The following is a 20652-nucleotide window of genomic DNA, read 5'->3' as shown; positions in this document are numbered from 1 at the left end:
AACGCTTGTCTCACACTTTGAGGTCACAAATCCAGCACAGGCCTAAACCAATGATTGTCGAATTTATTTTAGAATTCATGTTTGGATCATATAGGATTATCACGTGCTCGGCGGCGAAGGTAAACATTGCGAGGAAACCCACATTCCCAAGAAATGCATTTTCGGAGGTATGTGACCTAACCTGTTTTGGGCTGGTTTTCCCTTCGCGTGTAGTAAGGTCAGACAAGCAATCCCTTCTGTAAAAAACCGGACCTGTCAAATCTTCAGGTTAGGGAAGCGGACCCTGTGAAAAACGGGATAACGCTAGGGAGATGATGCAAGTGAATCTATAGAAGAGCCATAGAGGCAGCCAATCAGCTCGCGACACCAAACACTTCGTGGCGGCGTGGCCGACGATTTCCCTCATTCAGCGCTTATCGCTATCGACCCACTAGGGTCGATTAATTCTTTCAAATATTTTTCGTCTCAGACGACACCCTGAGCCGAGGTTCGCGCCCAACTGGGCACCCTCAGGCCTGTTGTCTTAAACGTTGTACCGGGTGAGAGCCTTCAGCGCTCCCCATTTGTCCGGCCAAGTAGTTAATGCCATCTGCGGCAAATCTACAATAAGTCACGTCAAAAAAAAAGAATCTATAGAAGGTATCTTCACTTAGCGAAGTAAATACACCATAGGTGTACGATGTTGAAGGTTAGGTACCTACACCTCCGTCAGGCAAAATAGATTTATAATGGAAACTTAGTACGAAGTTTCAAGCTAAACTCAAAGTTGGGCTTCGGCTCGATTAGTTTAGTACTGCGTCAAACTTACTTAATTAAGATTATCGTGACGAAGGTTACGTTACGGGTTACTTTAATAGCAAGTATCAAAGTGCAATCAAGAGCAGAAACATTATAATTATATTAGGGCAATATAATATGTATAAGTACCTAGATTGCTATCATAAAAACAAAGTCACCTTTTTGTAAATCATATTTAAATTACAGTAGGTTAAACATAGTTACACTTTCAATCGTCATTTTTTACATAACGAATGCCTAAAACTATTGCAGCTTCTCACAACCTGATAACCGAGGAAGAGAAGTTGCAAGAAAAACCTCGGCACAGGGCCCTAGACGTTCTTTTAAAAATAAACATAAAATAATTGTTATACAATTTAGTAATTTGGCTCTCTAATATCAGTTCCCAGACAGTTAATCCCATGCATTCATATCTTCTAGATAATATACGGAAGTAGTAAGATTATTTACAGTTTGAATTGGAAGAATTCAATTAATGGATGAAAGTTGTTTGTAAACGTATGTAGTTACTCGTAATAAATAGGTACTTACACGTTCGTAACATCATAATATTATAGTTGATATTTCCTTGTTTAAGATTAGGCTCTCGATCTGGCGGGCCAGGTTCCCAATAGGGACATTGTCGAAATCACTTTGCGAGCGATACTTATATCTCTACAATATGCTAATAGCAATTTCAATAATTTCATAGTCACTGGCTCCATAGCGTATCTTGAAGTAAGTAGGTAAGTCATAACAACTGCAATTCCGAGGGGTTTGTCTACCCATTATGTTGTTGGCTGTTGGCCTGTAGGCCCCCATTGAAGTAATATGATCCATTGGCATATAGAGACATCAAGGTGAACAACAACATTCATTCATCCATTTACATAATGCGCGATGACGGATGACACGCCATAATAAAATAAGCATGAATTCATCCATCACTGGGTACACTTTGTGTAGGAAAACAAAGATAAAAATGTAGGAGAAATCAGCATAGGTACCTATTTATAAACACGAGGTTGGAAAAGGGTCTGTAGGTGTTCATATATTAACCCAAATATTAATACGTATGGGATGGGGCACTGGGGTGGTTAGAACCACATCGCCACACAGTTACCTGAAACTGACTGAAACTTAATTATTGTTTATGATTTATAGGTCTTTCCGCTGCATTCATTAATATCAATGGCTGCATTAGTACCTACTACGAGTTAGAAATGAGGTAATAGTGAATAAAAAAGTAAGAACTGTAAGAATTGTATTCAAATTAAGTCTTCATTCAAAATTTAAATGCTAGGCTCTTGTCAGTGGAGCTCTTTCCTGATTTAAGTATCGATCTTTTGCAAGTTTCTTGATCTGCTTGTATGAGGTCGTGAGCCATTTTTTTATTTGGTCCAAATAACTTAGTCTTGGCCGTCCACTACGTTCGCCCACCCTCGAGTATATACTACATGGCGTACTAGGCGTCCAAATGTTTGACTCCGTCTGTTTTCAATTATTTTCAGTAAACTCTTCTACTATTTTCAGAACTTCAACTTTGAAAAACGCTCCGCCAAACTATGAAATAGTCAGTTGGCAGAATCAAGTTCGGTATGTAAAATGGACTACACCTATGAAAGTATTTTTGTTTTCTTTTTCGTCCAAATTAAACTAGTTTGTCAAAAAATATTTTAATTTTATTTAAATCTAGTTAGTTTGTCAAAAAGCACAAACAGAAGTCCAATTAATGTTTGTTAACGAAGTGCCCTTGATTCCCTCAAAATAAATGAGTTTACGAGCATCACACAAAGTTTAAATTGCGGAAAAGTGCCCTCCTTGAGTACACCAGTTAAATATACAAGTCTTTGACGGAGGTTGTTTGAACATTTTTCTGAAACGAAAGTTTCGGCGAAAAATAGCTTTAGTTTGTTTATAAATAATATACTTACCAGGACAGGTGAATAAATAAGTATGATTACTTTTTCCAGTAGTTAAGACGAATAGAAAACTGTAGCGTGCGTGATGTGTGTGCGTTTGTTTGTGGTGAATAATTACATTGCAAAGAGCCTAGTTGTAATAAAGAATTTATTTTTTAATTTTCGAATAAGTACTTACCTATCCAGTTTCCTTTGGCATGACTCTCATATAACCGACGTATCATCATCATCTCTTGTCATTGTAGCCTTATCAACTCTTTTCTATCAAAAGCCAATTCCATACGCAGGTAAGATCCCTTAAATCATACCCACAGGTGAAGCTTATAAAGAAAACGTCTAATAGAGCGAAATGTACCTACAAGTTACATACATAAACTCACGCCTATTTCTCATCGGGGTTAAGCAGAGACTATGGAATTGCACTTGCTTCGATCCTGACATACTTCTCTTGCTTCCTCCAAATTCATCAATCGTTTCATACACGCATGCCGGTTCGTAGATCTTACTGAACCTTTTCTAAGGACATCTCCTATTTGGTCAATACGTCCCTCTAGGACCCTGAAATGCATACACCTACAACAACATTTAAAAATTAATGTTCTTATTCTTTATTAAAAACATCGTCCATCCTCAAGCTTTACCAATTTTCCAATTATTTTACAAAAAGCTCACTTCACCAGTTCTCAATTTATTTGCTTTAGCTTTGGTGTTTGGCAACTTATAATGTCGTCACAAGAAAATTGATTTCACCACGAAACTCCGATTGCTCATATTGAAATATCTCTCTTTATTTAAGAGCTGCTGCGCTCTTGTCGATGGAGTCGCCAATCGCCATAGATATGCTATACATACAATAGAATATGTTTATTTATCAAAAAACTTAAACATGTATACATTACTGGCGAACCCCGCACTAGCCATTCCTCTCTTCTTCCCGCCAAATCCTTCACCTCTTGATACGACACGACCTTCTCTTTTATTTGTTTCATAAATGTTCTCCTAGGTCCTACCTACCCCTTCCTCTCTTTCCTTAAATTTTTCCTTCTATGATGTTTTTTATAAACGAATCATGTCGTATCAGGTGGCCAATCATATTTCCTCTCCGGTTCTCAATAGTCTTTATTATGGTTCATATTTGAATACTTAAATTAAATATTAATTCTAGAGGTCATAACCTCTGTAGCTCATGAAATTGTATGTAGCTATATCTACATCTATTGATCTTTAAACAAATTTTAGAAGTGGCTGCGGATTGTTTTTATGATGACATGTAGCCCCGCTCAGTCCGTAAGTTCTGAATTCTATTTCTAGTTCCATTTAGGTAATAGAGTAGTCTATAAAAATAATTAAACTCTTTAGAAATGTGTGGCCATTAAACTCGGACACCTCGGGAGAGATGGCCTAATGCGTCTTTTAAATATATTTTTAAGCGTTCTCGTTTACAAAATGTTAGTTTTGTGTCTTATATCCCAAAGTTAAATAATTAAAATTTAAATTATGTTTATAGTACTTAACATTGTTTTGTGTTTTTCTTTGATAAGGTCTAAAAAAACTATTGCCAACTATCCCTCGCTTAGGTACCCTACATATTGTGAACTTAGGTATACTTATAGAACCTACCTACCTGTATCTGTCTACCTGACAGCTGTGTGTGTCCAATACAAGCCTGGTTTTCCCTTCTATATAAAACCAGACCTGTCAATACTTCAGGTTAGGTTAGCGGATCCCGTGAAAACAACATAACGATAGGGATCTTCACTATCGGTGGAGATAGGTATATATGTAGAAGCGGTTCAAATTATGATGTATGGACATACCTAACATAATATACCAGTCAGCTATGTTTAAGTCACATATAACAGGGGGCGAGCCCATTGCCATTAACCGCGTACAAGTCCTGGAAATCGCAATTAATTATATATGAACCAAACTATTGCGCGAATTCAATCAGTATGATGTATTGATATACCTCTAAAGTAGGTTAATCTATAAATATTCTGGATGTAGCAAAACAAATAAGTACTTCGACAGTGGGTACACAAAACTTGTATAAAAACCAATGTAGCGAGCAAGCTAACAAGAACATAATATATCCACAAAGTTGCTTCAAAGTTCATGCTTCGTGTAACAGTCAATTTCCCAGCAATATACTAGACTTTGCGAAACAAAGTGTTTTTGTTACAACCTTTACCTTTTGCTACACCTCGGACACTTCTTACAAAACACTTAGTTTTACACAGACACTATACATTGACATTATCGTACACGCGCATCTGTGTGTGTGACGGCTGACGACTAAAGTAAGATCAAGGGGGGCTGAGGTAAAGCTAGTTCAGCCGCTGGTGGGGAGCGGAGAGTTGCCGTTCTATACGTAGTATTATTCCTTATTCTATGCTACAGCCATAGAATAATCAATAAAACTAAGTATGTGGTCTAGTGGTTGGCCGTTGGGCTCACGATTCAGAGGTCACGGGTTTGACTTCGAATCCCTCCCCTAAATTTGTATACCTACATTATCACGAATAATAAGATTTCGTTATCTCGTTTCGTAACACAAAGCAGTTCTTATTGATCGTTCTCTCACAAATAACAGAATAGACAAAGGAATGAACAATAATTTTATCTTGTGATTTGAGTAAGGTACGTAAGTCTGTAGGTTTGAAGGCTGATCTTTCAATTTCAGTATCATCATCACCTCTCTAGCATTATCCCGTTTTTCACAGGGTCCGCTTACCTAACTTAAATATTTAACAGGACTGGTTTTTTAAAGAAGCGACTGCCTGTCTGACCTTCTCAATATAGGTCACATACCTCCGAAAATAAATTTCTCGGGATTTTCAATTTCAGTATGATGTTTATAATAATAGATTATTAAGTTTCTGTGAAATTATGTTTTGTACCTGCTGGTATTTTTTTCCTTCATTCGTCTATTTTATTATCATTTTTGACGTGTTTTTTATTGTAGATCTCGCTCAAATGGCACTAACCATTTGGTCGGTCAAATGAGGAGCGCTGAGAACTCTCCTTGGAGTCACCGTAGTCGACACTACCGAAGTCGTTTGTAACCGGATCGACCAGATTAAAAGAAAGGAGTTGCTACGAGGCGTAAGTACTTACTTCATTAAATGCGCTCCGGTTCACCTAAAAAATAACACACGCAGATCGGCGCATTTCTTTCTATCTGTCTGCTCAGCCTGTAACCACCCACTGCCGGTCCTGTGTAAGTCTCATCCACTGTCACTCGGCGTACATCACAATGTCATCCAACCATCGGGCTTATGGTCTGCCTCGATATCGTATATCATCCCTTCGCCACCATTCCGTAACCAAAATCTGTTGTCTTCCCATCTTGCCCATCCAAGTGTCCTGCCCATCTCTACTTAATTTCTCCACAGCATTTCTGTACCACAAGTGAAATTGGAAAGGATATATTCTATCAATACCTTAACATATTATCGGCGAAGCCCCTTTGTTTCTGCTTGTCCTGCCCTGATACGGATACACAATGTGTACAAACAATGGGACATGATTAATTATAATAATACACCCAAACCGACAAAGATAATCCCTAGAATGAGATATAACTGAATTTATGGGGTTACCGATACTAGGTGCTGCCTTGGCTTAAATAAGGAAATCACAACAGCTTGTTTAAAATGATCTTTGACTTATCCCCGAAGCGAAAATGGAACATCATTATTTTTATCTGTCAGCAGGGGGGGGGGGTTTAAAATGGGGGGTTCGAAGGAATTCATCTAAAAGTTTATTAAAGTAAGTAGTTTTTTTACATTAAATTACGTCTAATACATATGGTTAAGTTCATTAGTGTAAATTTCTAAATCATTCATTTATATATCTAAATAAGGATGGAAGCAAGCGAGTCATTCCCGACACAAATCTTTTTAGTACTAATGGGAATACTTATTCACATATTGTTATGTTGATTTGGAAAATAAACTATTTTTATTTATTGTATTTAAGTAGTTGATTACTTATAGCGTACTTACGTCATGATCGCACGGCAGTGAGTTTGTCACTACAGCAGTAGACAGGTCGTCATTCTGTCACTGGGTGTGTGATGACTGCAGGGGGGTTAAAATGGCTGCATAGAAGCAATTCATCTAAAAAAGTAATAATGCAATTTGACATTGTGCGCAATGCAAACAAATGTCTATAATATTTCTATAAGTAATATTAATCAAGTACTTGCTATTAGGTGCTGCAGTTTCTGTATATCGCAGCTACGCAGTATCCATATAAATTAGAGACGGCACGACGCAATGCTGATATCTCTTTGGAAAAATTCCAGAGCGCTCAGAAATCCAAATTTACGACGATCTGTATTGCTGAGCTAGCTCGGGAGACATTTTCCAATCTGCGGAGTGTCTGACGCAAAGAATGTTAAACTAGTGGAAAACGCTGACAAAATGTTTTACTAATTAATCTCCCTAGCATTATCCCGTTTTTCACAGCTTACCTAACTTGAAGATTTGAGAGGTCCGGTTTTTACGCGACTTTTTAAGCGACTGCCTTTCTGACCTTCCAACCCGTGAAGGGAATACCAGCCCAATATAGGTTAAGTCATAATCTCTGTAAATGCATTTTTCGGGAATGTGGGTTTTCTCGCGATGTTTTCCTTCACCGCTGAGCCCGTGATAATCATTTAGGTATTATCCAAACATGAATTTGAAAACAAATTCGACAGTCATTGGTTCAGGCCTGTGCTGGATTCGAACCTGTGACCTCAAAGTGAGAGGCGTTCTACCAACTGGGTTACCACGGCTCAGTTAGCAATTCAGTTTTGTGTTAAGAAGGCTCTATAGAGACCAACATTTAAATTATAGCACACACACACACACACACACACACACACACACACACACACACACACACACACACACACACACACACACACACACACACACACACATAAATATATAATTTATGCACACTGATGCATCGATATACGGCGCATCTTCCGTTCTTTGCTAAAACTGTTTACATTTACAATTGTATGTAGAAGTTTGTAATGGCCTTCCAATTTATATACTTTAGTTTTTGTAATTTTTTTTTTGGCTCACGACCTGGAGGTCCGTGTTCGATTCCCGATGGGGACATTGTCGAAATCACTTTGTGAGACTGTCCTTTGTTTGGTAAGGACTTTTCAGGCTTGAATCACCTGATTGTCCGAAAAGTAAGATGATTCCGTGCTTCGGAGGGCACGTTAAGCCGTTGGTCCCGGCTATTAGCCGTAAAAACACCTCCACCAACCCGCATTGGAGCAGCGTGGTGGAGTATACTCCATACCCCCTCCGGTTGATTGAGGGGAGGCATGTGCCCAGCAGTGGGACGTATATAGGCTATTTATGTTATGTTATGTTAGTTTTTGTAATACTATTAAGACGCTGTAAATTTAAAAAAAAAAATAGCAATCTGAGGGTAATTTTAACCATAACACTACAACGTATTAGGCTTCAGGTTGGGCCAAACATCAAATACACTACATCTACACGCGATGTACATTATACGCGTTCTTACCTCTACAATACATACCTATACAATTATACATACACTCACATCAGTATAAGTATCCCTCAAGTAAATATTGTGTTTAGTTTAACGGAGTGATGAATGTTGTAGCTCACTTCCGATTCACGAAGGCAAGTTTATTTGTAATCTTTTTCTTCTATGGTGTGGGTTGTGCGGTGGATGGCAACCTCATCAACCTACCAGGGTTATAATTGAGCCGCCAAAGGGCCCTGACGTGACTCATATAACGACTACGTACTTCATCATCATCATCATTGGCCTTATACGTCTGTTTCAGACGGTTTATGACGTCATTGCCTCGAAGGAATGCAGTGCACACGTACTTACTTACATCAGTAAGTAATACCAAACTGGGACTGACGGCTCATGCCTTCCGAGGCACGGTTTATATTACGTGTCACGGGAGAGAAAATCTCTCATGGCACTACTAGCAGTAGTGCCTAAGTAAAAAAGGCGGCCATTCACGACAAAATAGTTAACCAGACAATTATGATCACGGTGAATAACTCCTCTTACTTGACAATATGGGTATACTTAAAGGCTGATACACAAAATAAATTGTAATAACCCTATTGGAGTCTGAACACCTGATGCACAGCCCCACAGCCTGATAAATGTGGTCCACGTTTCCGGGCAATACCCCACGTACACACGACCAAAATACTAACAATATGAATAATGTATGTGCATATTTACTAGTTCAATGTTTGAAATTGTATTTCCATTTCCACTGTTAGTAAACTAGTGTTTGGGGTAAATTTAGATTAAAGATTAAAATAAAATATAGCATGAAGATTATAATAAAACTAAATGCCAGTATCCAACGACAAAACCGAGTCGCAAAACAGAAACACGACCTTTAATAAATAATAGGTAGCTAGAATGTTTAATGTTTCGTGATGTAATGAAACCCGTTGCTTAGTATTATTCAGCGATGACAGGGTGAAAGCGGCGAAGCAACAAAGGCTAACTAATGTAGTTTCGGCCACGCTGTACCAAGCTTTGTTACAAATTAAATAATTCAAAAAGTTAAACGCTGTGGAAACAGTCTGATAGCGACATCGAATTGAATTACGTACTTATGGCTCGTAATTTTGAACTTTATTGATGACCGTGATTTGACATTTCGTGTATTTTCTAAGTACCTAATAGGAGTATTTTTGTAGCTGGTTTTATCTACAATGACGGACTTTCCAATCGGCGTTCCCCAAAAACACGATAGATGGCGTTGTTAAGTTTTTTCTTCGTTTAAACTTTTAATTTCATGGATAACAGACATATGCATCTTTTATCTTTGGTTTTGGGTATAAATGATGACCATTTTTATTACACCCAGGTACAATTACAACTAAGTATAATGTGATCCAAATATCAAGCATCAATTAGTTTTATACTATGCTTCTGCCATTACATTACATTTTGAAAAAAATATGTACCCCAGCAATGAGAAAATAAGTAATTATTACGTTAAAAGTGAACAACGCCATCTATCGTGTGTTTGGGGAACGTCGATTGGAAAGTCCCTCATTGTGTTACTACTTAAATATTTTTTTATGCAGCTATTGGCCCCGATTCCTGCAGACACCGCCTAATTTTATTTTAAGTTATATCCGTCATTTTCATATCCGTCGAAAAGGAAAGGGACGGGTGATTCACAGCTCTTAATTTTAGGAAGAATGAGTAAATGAATGAATAACCCGGGCGAATCAAAAGGTACGTCACTCGTATGCAATCCGTTTGACGTGCTGTCTACTTAACTGTGTCGGGTTATTGACGGATGTAAAATTTTTAGATGGTTGGTTTAGATTTGTGCTTAAAATTGACGTGTGTTCCATAAATTTTATGCTTGTCGATTACCCGTCCCTTTCCTTTTCGCCGGACAAGAAAATGACAGATATAACTTAATATATAATTAGATGGTATTTACAGGAATTAGCACCATTGCAGTTCAAACAACTTGATGAACATGAACATGATGTAGGTACGATGAAGATATTCAATAATAATCAGTAGCCAGTAATACTTAAAGTACTTACCTACTTAAAAATCAATTTATAGTTTATCGGAGTGTGCAGTGCTTTAAGTTCAACTAAAACTCAGTTACGGAAATCACTACCCCCTCCTACTTCTCCACGATACGTGTTCAATTTTCTCAAGTCCAGCTTAGCGCGACTATCAAAGGCGACTATAGGTTGGGTAGCTACCCAATATATATACAACTGTAGGTATATAGGTTTTCGTCCATCAAGAGACCTCTTCAATGGGCGCAATTCCTTTTACGACACGATTGCTACGAACAAGAGAAGGCTTAGCCAATATAACCCTATCGTAATCTGGGGGTCATTTTTTTATCTCTATAGTAAGCAGAAGGTTCGACTTTTATTTTAGCCATAAAGCGGCCTCTAAAGACAACGAGTCTACAAAATTTATAACAAGACGTTCGAATTTATAACCTAAATTCTTAGGTAACGTTACGTTATTTTCCTCGTCTTGAAATATAAATATATTTTATATTATTAATATTACTATCTAGGTAAGTACTTTTAGTATATTAAGCTGTTTCGCTTATCTTCGGCTCCGATCTGGTATCCAAAGGTTGACTTCAGCTGGAAGATAATGATTTAAAATATTATTAAATTACAGTTTACAGTGAACTAGCTAGTGAGAAGGTAGGTACCTAAGAATATTTTCACTACATCTGATCTATGAAAAATTCTGAAACAATCCACAATAAGCATGAATAATAGATATAATACGGTTATTGCAAAATACATCTACAAATACAAACAAAGCTGAATCTCTGGAGTTTGTCGTGCGTAATTACAGTTCTTCTTTTTTTAATTACCAGAACACGAATGTACATGAATATTCAGAGAAATATCGGAAAACCTTTTGTGAATGTCGAAGCAGCTTTTCAGCGAAATTTTCGTTTTAGAACAATGTTCAAAGTCGGCCACAGATTCATTAATAATACGAACACGTTGTTTCCAAGTACGTTAGCATTTCTCGATTTTTTTACTTTGTTTACAAGTGAAGCTCGTAATTCAATCTTTCAAGGCTCTTCATTTACATAAATCATAAAAACTTGGGACTTCTGTTCTGTTCTTAATAGCATACATTAAATCAACGCCTGAATTGAAAATTGAATACAATTAGCATCAATTATAAAATTGGGGGATTTAATTTTCGAACTTTCAAATCAACGAAACTTTATGAAAATCCAAGAAAAACGGGGCAATGTCAGCCAGTCAGATTTTTCTAAAGCAATCTTATTCAGAAAAAAATAACTACTTACTGGTTTAACCCTGTGAACTACATAGTTGCGACAATAAGTAGTGCGACAATAGCCTATTCATATCGGTTGGTATAAATCTACATTCAGCTAACTTCTACGACCATTCGTCTACAAAAATAAACAACATGGAAACGTTCTAAGTAGGTAGTTATAACCACGATATTTATGATACGGACCTACATGTAATAGATTAGGTATACCTAACTGATAATAAAACCGCATAATGAGAAAATCTACTAAAATCTATCTTTATTTTGGTATGAATGCGAACAGTGGAACAGCATGCCACAATGCATACTTGGAAAATCCTTCTGGCGTCGTCCTTGTATAAAGTAGGTAAGTAATTATGTTTCTTGAGTAGGTACATAATATATCTTTATATTTCTTACCTCACATACAAAGTGTCCTAAGTGATGGATGTGCTCATGCCTACTTCACAACGTGTCATCCGTCGCGCTTTATGAAAACGGATGAACGAGTGTTGTTGTTTTTCACCCTGATGTCTCTGTATGGGCACCAATGGATCATATTTTCTGCCTACGTACATTGCATATTACACTTCCAGGTCTTTGTTACTTTTCTAATTTTTAGATTTCAACGGTATGGAACAGTCGTACGTTTCATTCTTTTGGTCTGTGAATGCATGGATAGTTAACAATTTTCCCTTTTAAGTACATCTAATTGTGTCTATTTAATACGTACAGGGTTGTTAGTGACATCGTAACGAATGCTGAGGGGAATGGTTAGTACAAAGTGTGTTTTTAAAAGTGTACTTGAACAAAACAGCTAAAACTACTTAATTTTTATAACCTGATGAAAAAATATAACGACCCTAAAACGTTACTAAGGGCCTTTCTCTTCGTAGAAAGTGTCTAAATTACGTTGATTTAAAAAAGAAAATAAATCTTACTCAGTAAAAAAAAAATAATTCAAAAGTGTCTATCTCCCACAGCCCCGTCGTCGTGTTGAATAAAGGACATGCTATTAATTTACGTGGAATTCTTTAAGGGATTTTTTTTCCAAGAAAAGTTTTGATCATTTCCTTAATGAATGGGGAGTTTTCATTTGTCGTCCAAGATTAAAAAGCCGAGTGGTGTCCTATTCATTTGTCAAGCACACAGCCGCGCTTGTGTAGAAAGTATGTTATTTAGTTTCTACCTGTTCCTAAAAAGCTAGTAAGTATATTAATTTATGAATACTACATACCTATGTATGTGGTATTCCTACCTGTAAGGAAACGATCAATCAAGATCTTTTGTATGAAAAGTTTTAACATCATCCATCGGTTCGCTTTTTCTCTGAAAGCTTACCTCTAGGGGTTGTCGATAAAAACGATGAGGGTCTGAATCGCCTTGAGTAGCTCGTTTGGAACGCATTAACAATTTCCACTTTTTATGGTTCCGTAACTAAAATAATAAATTCGGTCAAGTGCAATGCTTATTTATTAGACTGCATTTGTAATGCTACATTTTTTAAAATCTTCTTTCTCTATCGTGTGGGTTGTGAGGTGGAACACCAGCCCCATCAACGCCGGTGTCAGGGTTACTATTCCGCCGCCAAAGGTCCCTGACATAGCTCCTTGCAACGACTACTAACTTACATCATTAAGTAGTAATTCCGAAGCACGGATTATTTTATATTTGGTTAATCAGGTGATCAGCTTGTAATATCCTAACCAAAGCAAGGATCACAAAGTGATTTTTCTGAAATGTCCCCACCAGGAATTGAACCCGGGACCTCTAGATCGTGAGCCCAACGCTCAAAGTACATACAATATCTACCGTGTGTCCCGTTACGGTACCTTAAAAACTAAACCGTTATGATTTCTCTCGTGTCCTCTGTTATAATAATAATAATCATTTATTTTCAGATTTACAATCCATAGTTGTTAGTAAAAATGCAGTCTTAACCTATTGTTAGTAGAAAACATAAAATAAGTTAACGATATTGACACATTCGTTTAACGATTGCCAGATGTGTGCAATCGCATCCACCGCGCGAACATAGGCGCGTCCCACCTGCCGATCAGCACACTCAGGATACTGTTCGAACTCTTACACATTCGATTTAGGGTCGAGGCGCCTCTCTTCCTCATTATTGTATAGAAGCAGTCTATCCTCGCTTCAGCAAACATGAGAGAAGCGCTACAGAATCGCGGAAGTCCAAACAGTATCCTGAGCGCATCATTGATTGTTATAGATGTTTTGTTTCTTCAGTTCTTCTGAAGGTTTTAAACCAAAACTTTCAATTTGTGGTATTAGATCAGATATTGTTTTATAGACTAGAAGAAATCATCGAACCTGTATGTATACCACAGCTTCAAGCAGAAGGCCTATCAAATCCGCTACACTACTCCACAGCGCAGCGGGTTGGACCCTAATATATGTTTTAATAAAAAATACTTTCCAGAGCTAGTAATATTACATACATTATTTAATGTATTTTTTTAAACGTTTAATAAATTATTACATTTTTCATCTGCGAGCATTCGCCTTCAAGCATTGCTTTACTTATTGCCTATTAGAGATTCGATTCCAATGTAATGTAACATTAGGTACACACAAGCGAAGCCAATGCTCTGCTCGCATGGAAAATTAATTCGAAATTGCAATTATGTTTGCGTAATTACCTAATTTGTAAAAAACAATTTCAATTAAGTATTTTTTTAGTCCTGATACTAGGGTTGATAAGGTCGGTAATTCACCTCACAACCCACACGATAGAAAATGGAGAAGAATTATTTTTTTCAAACAAAAAATTGGATTGTTAGGGAAAATTTAGTTGAATTTTTAGTTCCAATTAACAATTTGTAATTTATAATTGCCAACACTGAGTCTATGTTAATCATGACCTACCTGGTAGGTTTGGTTTTTTGAAATGAAATATATTTATTGTGGATCATAGGTACAGTACAGGCGTTCATGTCAATTATAAGTTGTTTCATCCAGCTATACGTTTTACGGTCCGGCTATTTTATTTTTACGTTTAATTATATTACGGTCTATGTAATTAGGTGAAACCTAATTAGGCCTAATTAGGCAGTTAACGATTATTTGTCAAGGCGAAAGAGTATGCTGGACACGGATTGTGTCGGAGTTCCGTATTTTTCTTTTCTCGTGTAGGTTGTGAGGGCAATTACCGACCACATCAGGTGTCAGGGTTTCTATTGAGCGACCAAAAGCTCAATAGGAGTGGCGGTCCTAGCAAAATATTTAGGTGGTGCGAGATGTCAAAGACACTCCTTAGCCTCTTAAAATAAAAAATGTTCTTTACGGGTACCCGGGATGAGCAATCTAACCCGATGAAGTTAGTTTTCGGCCAAAGTGAACCAGTCTTGGTTGATTTTGCCTCCCCCCATATCGGCGCCCGGTGCGGTGGCACAACTCGCACCGCCCTAGGGTTGCCGCTGCTCAATAGATCCGTAGTTCCGTATTTATAGTATTAAAGGTATCCTTTGTGACGAGCCAGAACGGTATGCCACCACACAAAAAGACGAGAGGAGATGAATATTAATCTGCGTAAGGACTAAGCAGTCCAGCCCTCAACATAGGCAATTGTAGAGTAGAATTTTGTTCTAACTGTAAATATTTACAACACACAGGCTACTACGCAGGGAGCGAATAAATAACATATAACACGTTCAGTTGCTTGTTTTCTTGGGCATGTCGTTAAATCCGACAGATGAATCCTGTCCTTTCTAACATAATGGACGATAAGCTGATATCACTATAAGGTTCATTATATCCATCTTAGTACTTGGTATCAACAGTGGCTCTACTCACCCTATTAGGGATTGAGGGTGTGAGTCTAAGTCTGTTTGTCTGTCTGTTGTAAATAATTCACAACACTTGTATGTAATATAACAGCCTCGGTGGTCTAGTGGTTAGAGCTTTAAGCTCACTATCTGGAGGTCCGGGTTCGATTCCCGATGGGGACATTGTCGAAATCACTTTGTGAGACTGTCCTTTGTTTGGTAAGGACTTTTCAGGCTTGAATCACCTGATTTTCCGAAAAAGTAAGATGATTCCGTGCTTCGGAGGGCACGTTAAGTCGTTGGTCCCGGCTATTAGCCGTATAAACACCTCCACCAACCCGCATTGGAGCAGCGTGGTGGAGTATGCTCCATACCCCCTCCAGTTGATTGAGGGGAGGTCTGTGCCCAGCAGGGGGACGTATATGTCTGTTTATATATGTATGTGTATGTAATATATGCGCATTAAGTACAAACTGTGTAGAAAATAACTCCAAAATAAACATATAGCCGCGATATTTTTGTCGGTTTGATACGGACATTCGGATAGTGGTACCCTAAAAGCGAACTTAGACATAATGTATCATAATTTGTTTCATCCAAGCATTTAGTGCTATTTAAACCGAAAAATAACCTACTAATTGTGTTGTTTTTTACCAAGTGCCATTGTCTAACAATGTCTATTACAATCAAGCTCCGTATTGCATTCTTGATTACTTCTATACACGTCCAGCAGGTTAGAAATTCAGAACACGGCATACATTTTCCTGAATACCAATATGATTCGAAGACAGAAGAAATACAGGAAGTGCTTAATATTATTGAGTCTAATAGATCATGTTTAGTTGACAGCATACCTACTGAGTGGTCAGCAGTAATCGATTTCATACGATACGGAAACCCTGACAAATATTTGAGTATTGCTGAATTGGTTCATAAATATGGATATCCCTTCAAAGAGTATGTAGTTGAAACAGAAGATGGTTACATTCTCAAAATGTTCCGGATACCTAAAGAACGTGCTCCCGTGGTGTTTTTGATGCACGGGTTGCTAGGCAATGCTGATGGTTGGATATCTGCTGGGCCCAAAAATGGAATTGCTTACTTGTTAGCATCTGCAGGTTACGACGTTTGGCTGGGCAACGCTCGCGGGAACAAATATTCGCGCCGCCACAAGTATCTCTCTCCGGACTACGATAAGAAACTTTTCTGGAACTTTACCTGGGACCAGATCGGCCGCTACGACCTGCCGGCTATGATCGACTATATACTGTACGAGACTCGTCAGCCCACACTCAAATACGTGGGTCACTCGCAGGGCACCACCACATTCTTCGTGCTCTGCTCCGAACGACCAGAGTACAACGAAAAAATCTCGGTCATGGTTGCGCTATCAGCCGTCGCCTGGATGTCACACGCCACCAGTCCTGTTTTGAAGCTTTTTACGCAAGAATATCCATTAGTTAATGAGCTTCTTAAGTTTTTTGGAGTATATGAAGTCAATCGTGATAGTGAGTTTAACAGAGCCTTAACAGATCTTCTTTGTGGGACTTCAGTTATGGCTATTATAATATGTGCTAATTTAAATTTTTTATTCAGTGGGTTTGACTACTACCAATTAGATCCAAAACAGTTGCCTGTTATATATGCACATTCACAGTCGGGGGGAGCAACAAAACAGTTCATGCATTATGCGCAAAATGCAAAGTCAGGAGATTTTCAAATGTTTGATTATGGTATAAAAAATATGGAAGTGTACGGGACAATGAGTCCACCATCATACCCTGTTGAGAATATTGTTGCTCCTATAGCTATATTCCACGGTGACAATGATTGGTTAGCAAATATAGTCGATGTTTGCATCCTAAAAAATAAATTACCAAACGTTATAGACTTTTATAGAGTACCATATAAAAATTTTAATCATATAGACTATGTTTGGGCTAAAGATGTGAAGGAATTAGTGGTTAAAAGATTATTGAAATTACTTAACAGTTATTAAATACTATTCTAACATGACTGCATATTATTTATTTATAATAACGTAAAAAATATCCCGTGTGCCGTGGTGCGAATCGTTCGTAGAGTGGGATTCGCCCAAATACCCAAATATTCGAGGTCACTTTATTATTAGTTTTCTATATTAAAAATCAAATTTGTTGTTACTGTAGGATATACCAGGTACCTAACAATAAAGCCTTTTGTCCGGCCAAGTAGTTAATGCCATCTGCGGCAAATCTACAATAAGTCACGTCAAAAAAAAATAACAATAAAGCCAGTTACGTAATGGGAAACTTTTCGCAAACATGTTGTGAGATAGGTATCTATATTCAATCCGGTGGTTCAATCAGTTGTTACATTCAAGCTTTTGACAATTATTTTTAATGTTGTTATTTTTAATATACCTTTATTCATATTGTAGATATTACGGGTAACATCTCCGTCGTATTGGGGTCAAGTACCCCCAAGTCTTACCAAAGTACTTACCAAAACCAAGGTGATTCATAATAATATCTCATATCAAAACGAGTAAGGTATTGTACGGTCACGAGTTCTAATATATATACACTTTGAAACCATGTCAAATTAACATTTTTGACAAATTAAACCGTAAGTCTCATTAAATGTCAAATATGACAGTGCGAGGCTTTTCGGCGGGAGACGGGAACGGGACAGTTGCTTTCTTCATTGAGTAATCTAAATAATTAATACGAAGTGGTGTTTTGTGGTTAATGATCGCATTAAGTTAGTCAGAAGACATTCGCGAGTGTTATTGTATTGGAGTATTCAATGAACAAAGTGTATCTGCCTATTTTCGCTTCGTGCCGGGAAGCCGCTTCATAACTCAAAAGTTTATGCGGACTTTTGAGTTAATTCGTTTGGGGTTCGGAGTAGGAGTCTACTCCGAGGGTGGGGGCTTAGGTTTCATCATCATCATTCATCACCTTTCATCATTTCATTAATCATCAAGAAAAAAAAATACGTAAGACATGGCTGTATGGGCATAGTTCCCTTTGCCTTACCCTTCGGGGAAAACCAAAACAAAAAAAAAAAAAAAAAAGACAGTGCGACAGGGTTGTAAAGTGGGTACATGTTATTGCTCATGATTGTACGTTCGAATAAAGCTAGAGTGATATGTTCATTCAAAGGATCATTCTCGTTTATTGTTCAATCGGGTTGTTAAATAACCTTCGATTATTCAAGCAAAATCCGATCTGAAAATAAGTCAGTTGTAAATCTGTCTGATAAAATCTACGAACCACGAGTGTAAACGGAATTTGATTTTAGGACTTTGGCTAGGCTACTATTGGCTCTACAATATTATTTTTTAAAGGGTCTGTCACTTTTTTGGCGATGATAAGCGGATTTCGTTGCCAAGATGGAGATTTATATCTTTGCGCAGTCATCTATGAACTAAAAGTCGTAAATCACTTAATGTATACCTCTATAAAGGATTCGTGCGCCTATTGAAAATAATATACGCACTTACTCAAATTTTGTAGAGTCAAATAAAATAACATTCGTAAGTAATTGTATATTTTCAATACAAAATGGACAGCAATGTGTACGTGTAGTATGGTCTTCATGCGGTAGATAAGACATAAGTATAATCTACTTATTTACTTCTAAATCCCTCTCTAGGTAATTTGTGACTCCTACCTATATGCTGGACGAAATAGACGCTTTGGTATGCATGGCTGAACGATGCCCAAGACAGGGGTGGTTGGAAAGAGAAAGGGGAGGCCTTTGCCCCGCAGTGGGATTTTAATTAGGCTACTTACATAAAAAAAAACCTATATACGGTGAGTCTTGGGATTGAAATATCTATGCATTCGTGTTACAAATAATATATTTAAAAATATTAAAAACAGTTTTGTTACTGATAAAACATGGTTGTGTAATCATCGTATTTTTTATAAACATTAACCAAATGTTTTTTCAGTGTTGCAATTGAAACTATACGAGTATTTTGTGACTAAAATCAACCCAGTTTCCAAGAGTGCAGAGAAAAGTTTCTGTAAGTATGTATAAGTAAGTTTGAAGATAGTTACTTACTCGCAAAAGTCTGCGTGAAAACGAGCGCTGAGCAGGCGCGCGGCGCGGGTTTTGCCCTGACTTTGTATGCAGTTCCTTCGTAATGCGATGTAGCTTCGCCGACACAGATTTTGGTCTGAAGTCTCGCAGATTGAATTCACTGTGCAGCAACCGAGTTTATGAAAAGTTTATAATATTTTCCTGCAATATTCGCGATTCGAAACTTTGTACTCTTAAGAAATAATATTAAGAGTTTCTTTACAAATTTCTCTAAACAATAGCGCATTTTGAAACAATTTTGAACTCATTTAGTAGATTGTAATAAACTTCTCCGCTCAGCTTTATGAAGTTTTTTGAGTTGGGTGAAATGGAACAATTTATGTTTTTAAAGAGTCGTTTAAAGAAATTACTTTATAAATGAGTTTAAACTCTATATCAAGGGAACTATTAAATATATTCCTATATACATTGACCGTATATAACATGATATCATTTTAGCACGTCAATCTCACATAACTTACAAAGTTAAGTAACTGTATAATTCTCCGGTTTAATATTATCTACTCAGAAGTCAATATATTCGGCGAGCAAATTGAGTTTCCGCGAAATCGATTTCAATGTTCCAAAAATAAGTATATAATGTCGAGATCAAGGAGAAATCAAAATAAATATCTGCGGATCAACTGAGTTATTTGCAAAATAAATGGGAAATTGAGAAAGGTTTGATTGAGATTGACAAATAAAATAAAATTTTCTTCTTTAACACGACGTTGTATCTGGATTATTATTTACTATAAAATTAAGGTTGATGTGATGACACATCTGTTTTGAGAATAAAAATCTTCACTTAAAGCTAACTTTATACAATTTTTAAGAAAACAGATGACCGTGACTTTTGACCCGAGGGAAGTCCCAATTTGTCAATGTCCCAATGACAATCTCCGGCGATAACTGTTTGCGATCCTTGAGCCGATATTCAAACCAACAAAGTAGGCATTTCAGAGGTTCGCCGAATCCCATCTGCGGCAAACGTCGACCCTTCGTTGGAAATCTCTTGTTTTTGCAATCTGAAATCTGATTCAACGCAGACATAACCCGTCATTTACGTCTGAATGCTGGCTCAGTAAACTCAATGATATTAGTCGGCGCAAAAACAAGTGTTAATCGGTTTCGGCACTCCAAGCCATAAAAATCAGACGTATTACAACAGCTTTTTGTGGACTTGATATCGATTTTGTTATAAAAGTTGGCTTTAAGTAAGTGGGTTAAGAAGTTCGACTTTTATTCCCTGAAAGGTATTGTGGCAGTAACAAGGAATTCCT

General features: G+C 37.3%; 1 protein-coding gene across 1 annotated transcript; it reads left to right on the top strand.

The window, feature by feature from the left end:
- Nucleotides 1–16292: 16292 nt before the first annotated feature.
- On the top strand, nt 16293–17730 carry LOC126369148 (lipase 3-like). Its single transcript, XM_050013441.1, has 2 exons — nt 16293–16705; nt 17718–17730. Exons 1-2 carry the CDS (start codon nt 16293–16295, stop codon nt 17728–17730), a joined length of 426 nt encoding a protein of 141 aa, XP_049869398.1.
- The last annotated feature ends 2922 nt before the right edge of the window (nt 17731–20652 follow it).

The sequence above is a fragment of the Pectinophora gossypiella genome, chromosome 8 (genome assembly GCF_024362695.1).
Source record: "Pectinophora gossypiella chromosome 8, ilPecGoss1.1, whole genome shotgun sequence".
NCBI classification, from domain to species: Eukaryota; Metazoa; Arthropoda; class Insecta; order Lepidoptera; family Gelechiidae; genus Pectinophora; species Pectinophora gossypiella.
Note: the sequence above shows the minus strand (reverse complement) of the source record. Positions and strands in the feature narration are given on the sequence as shown.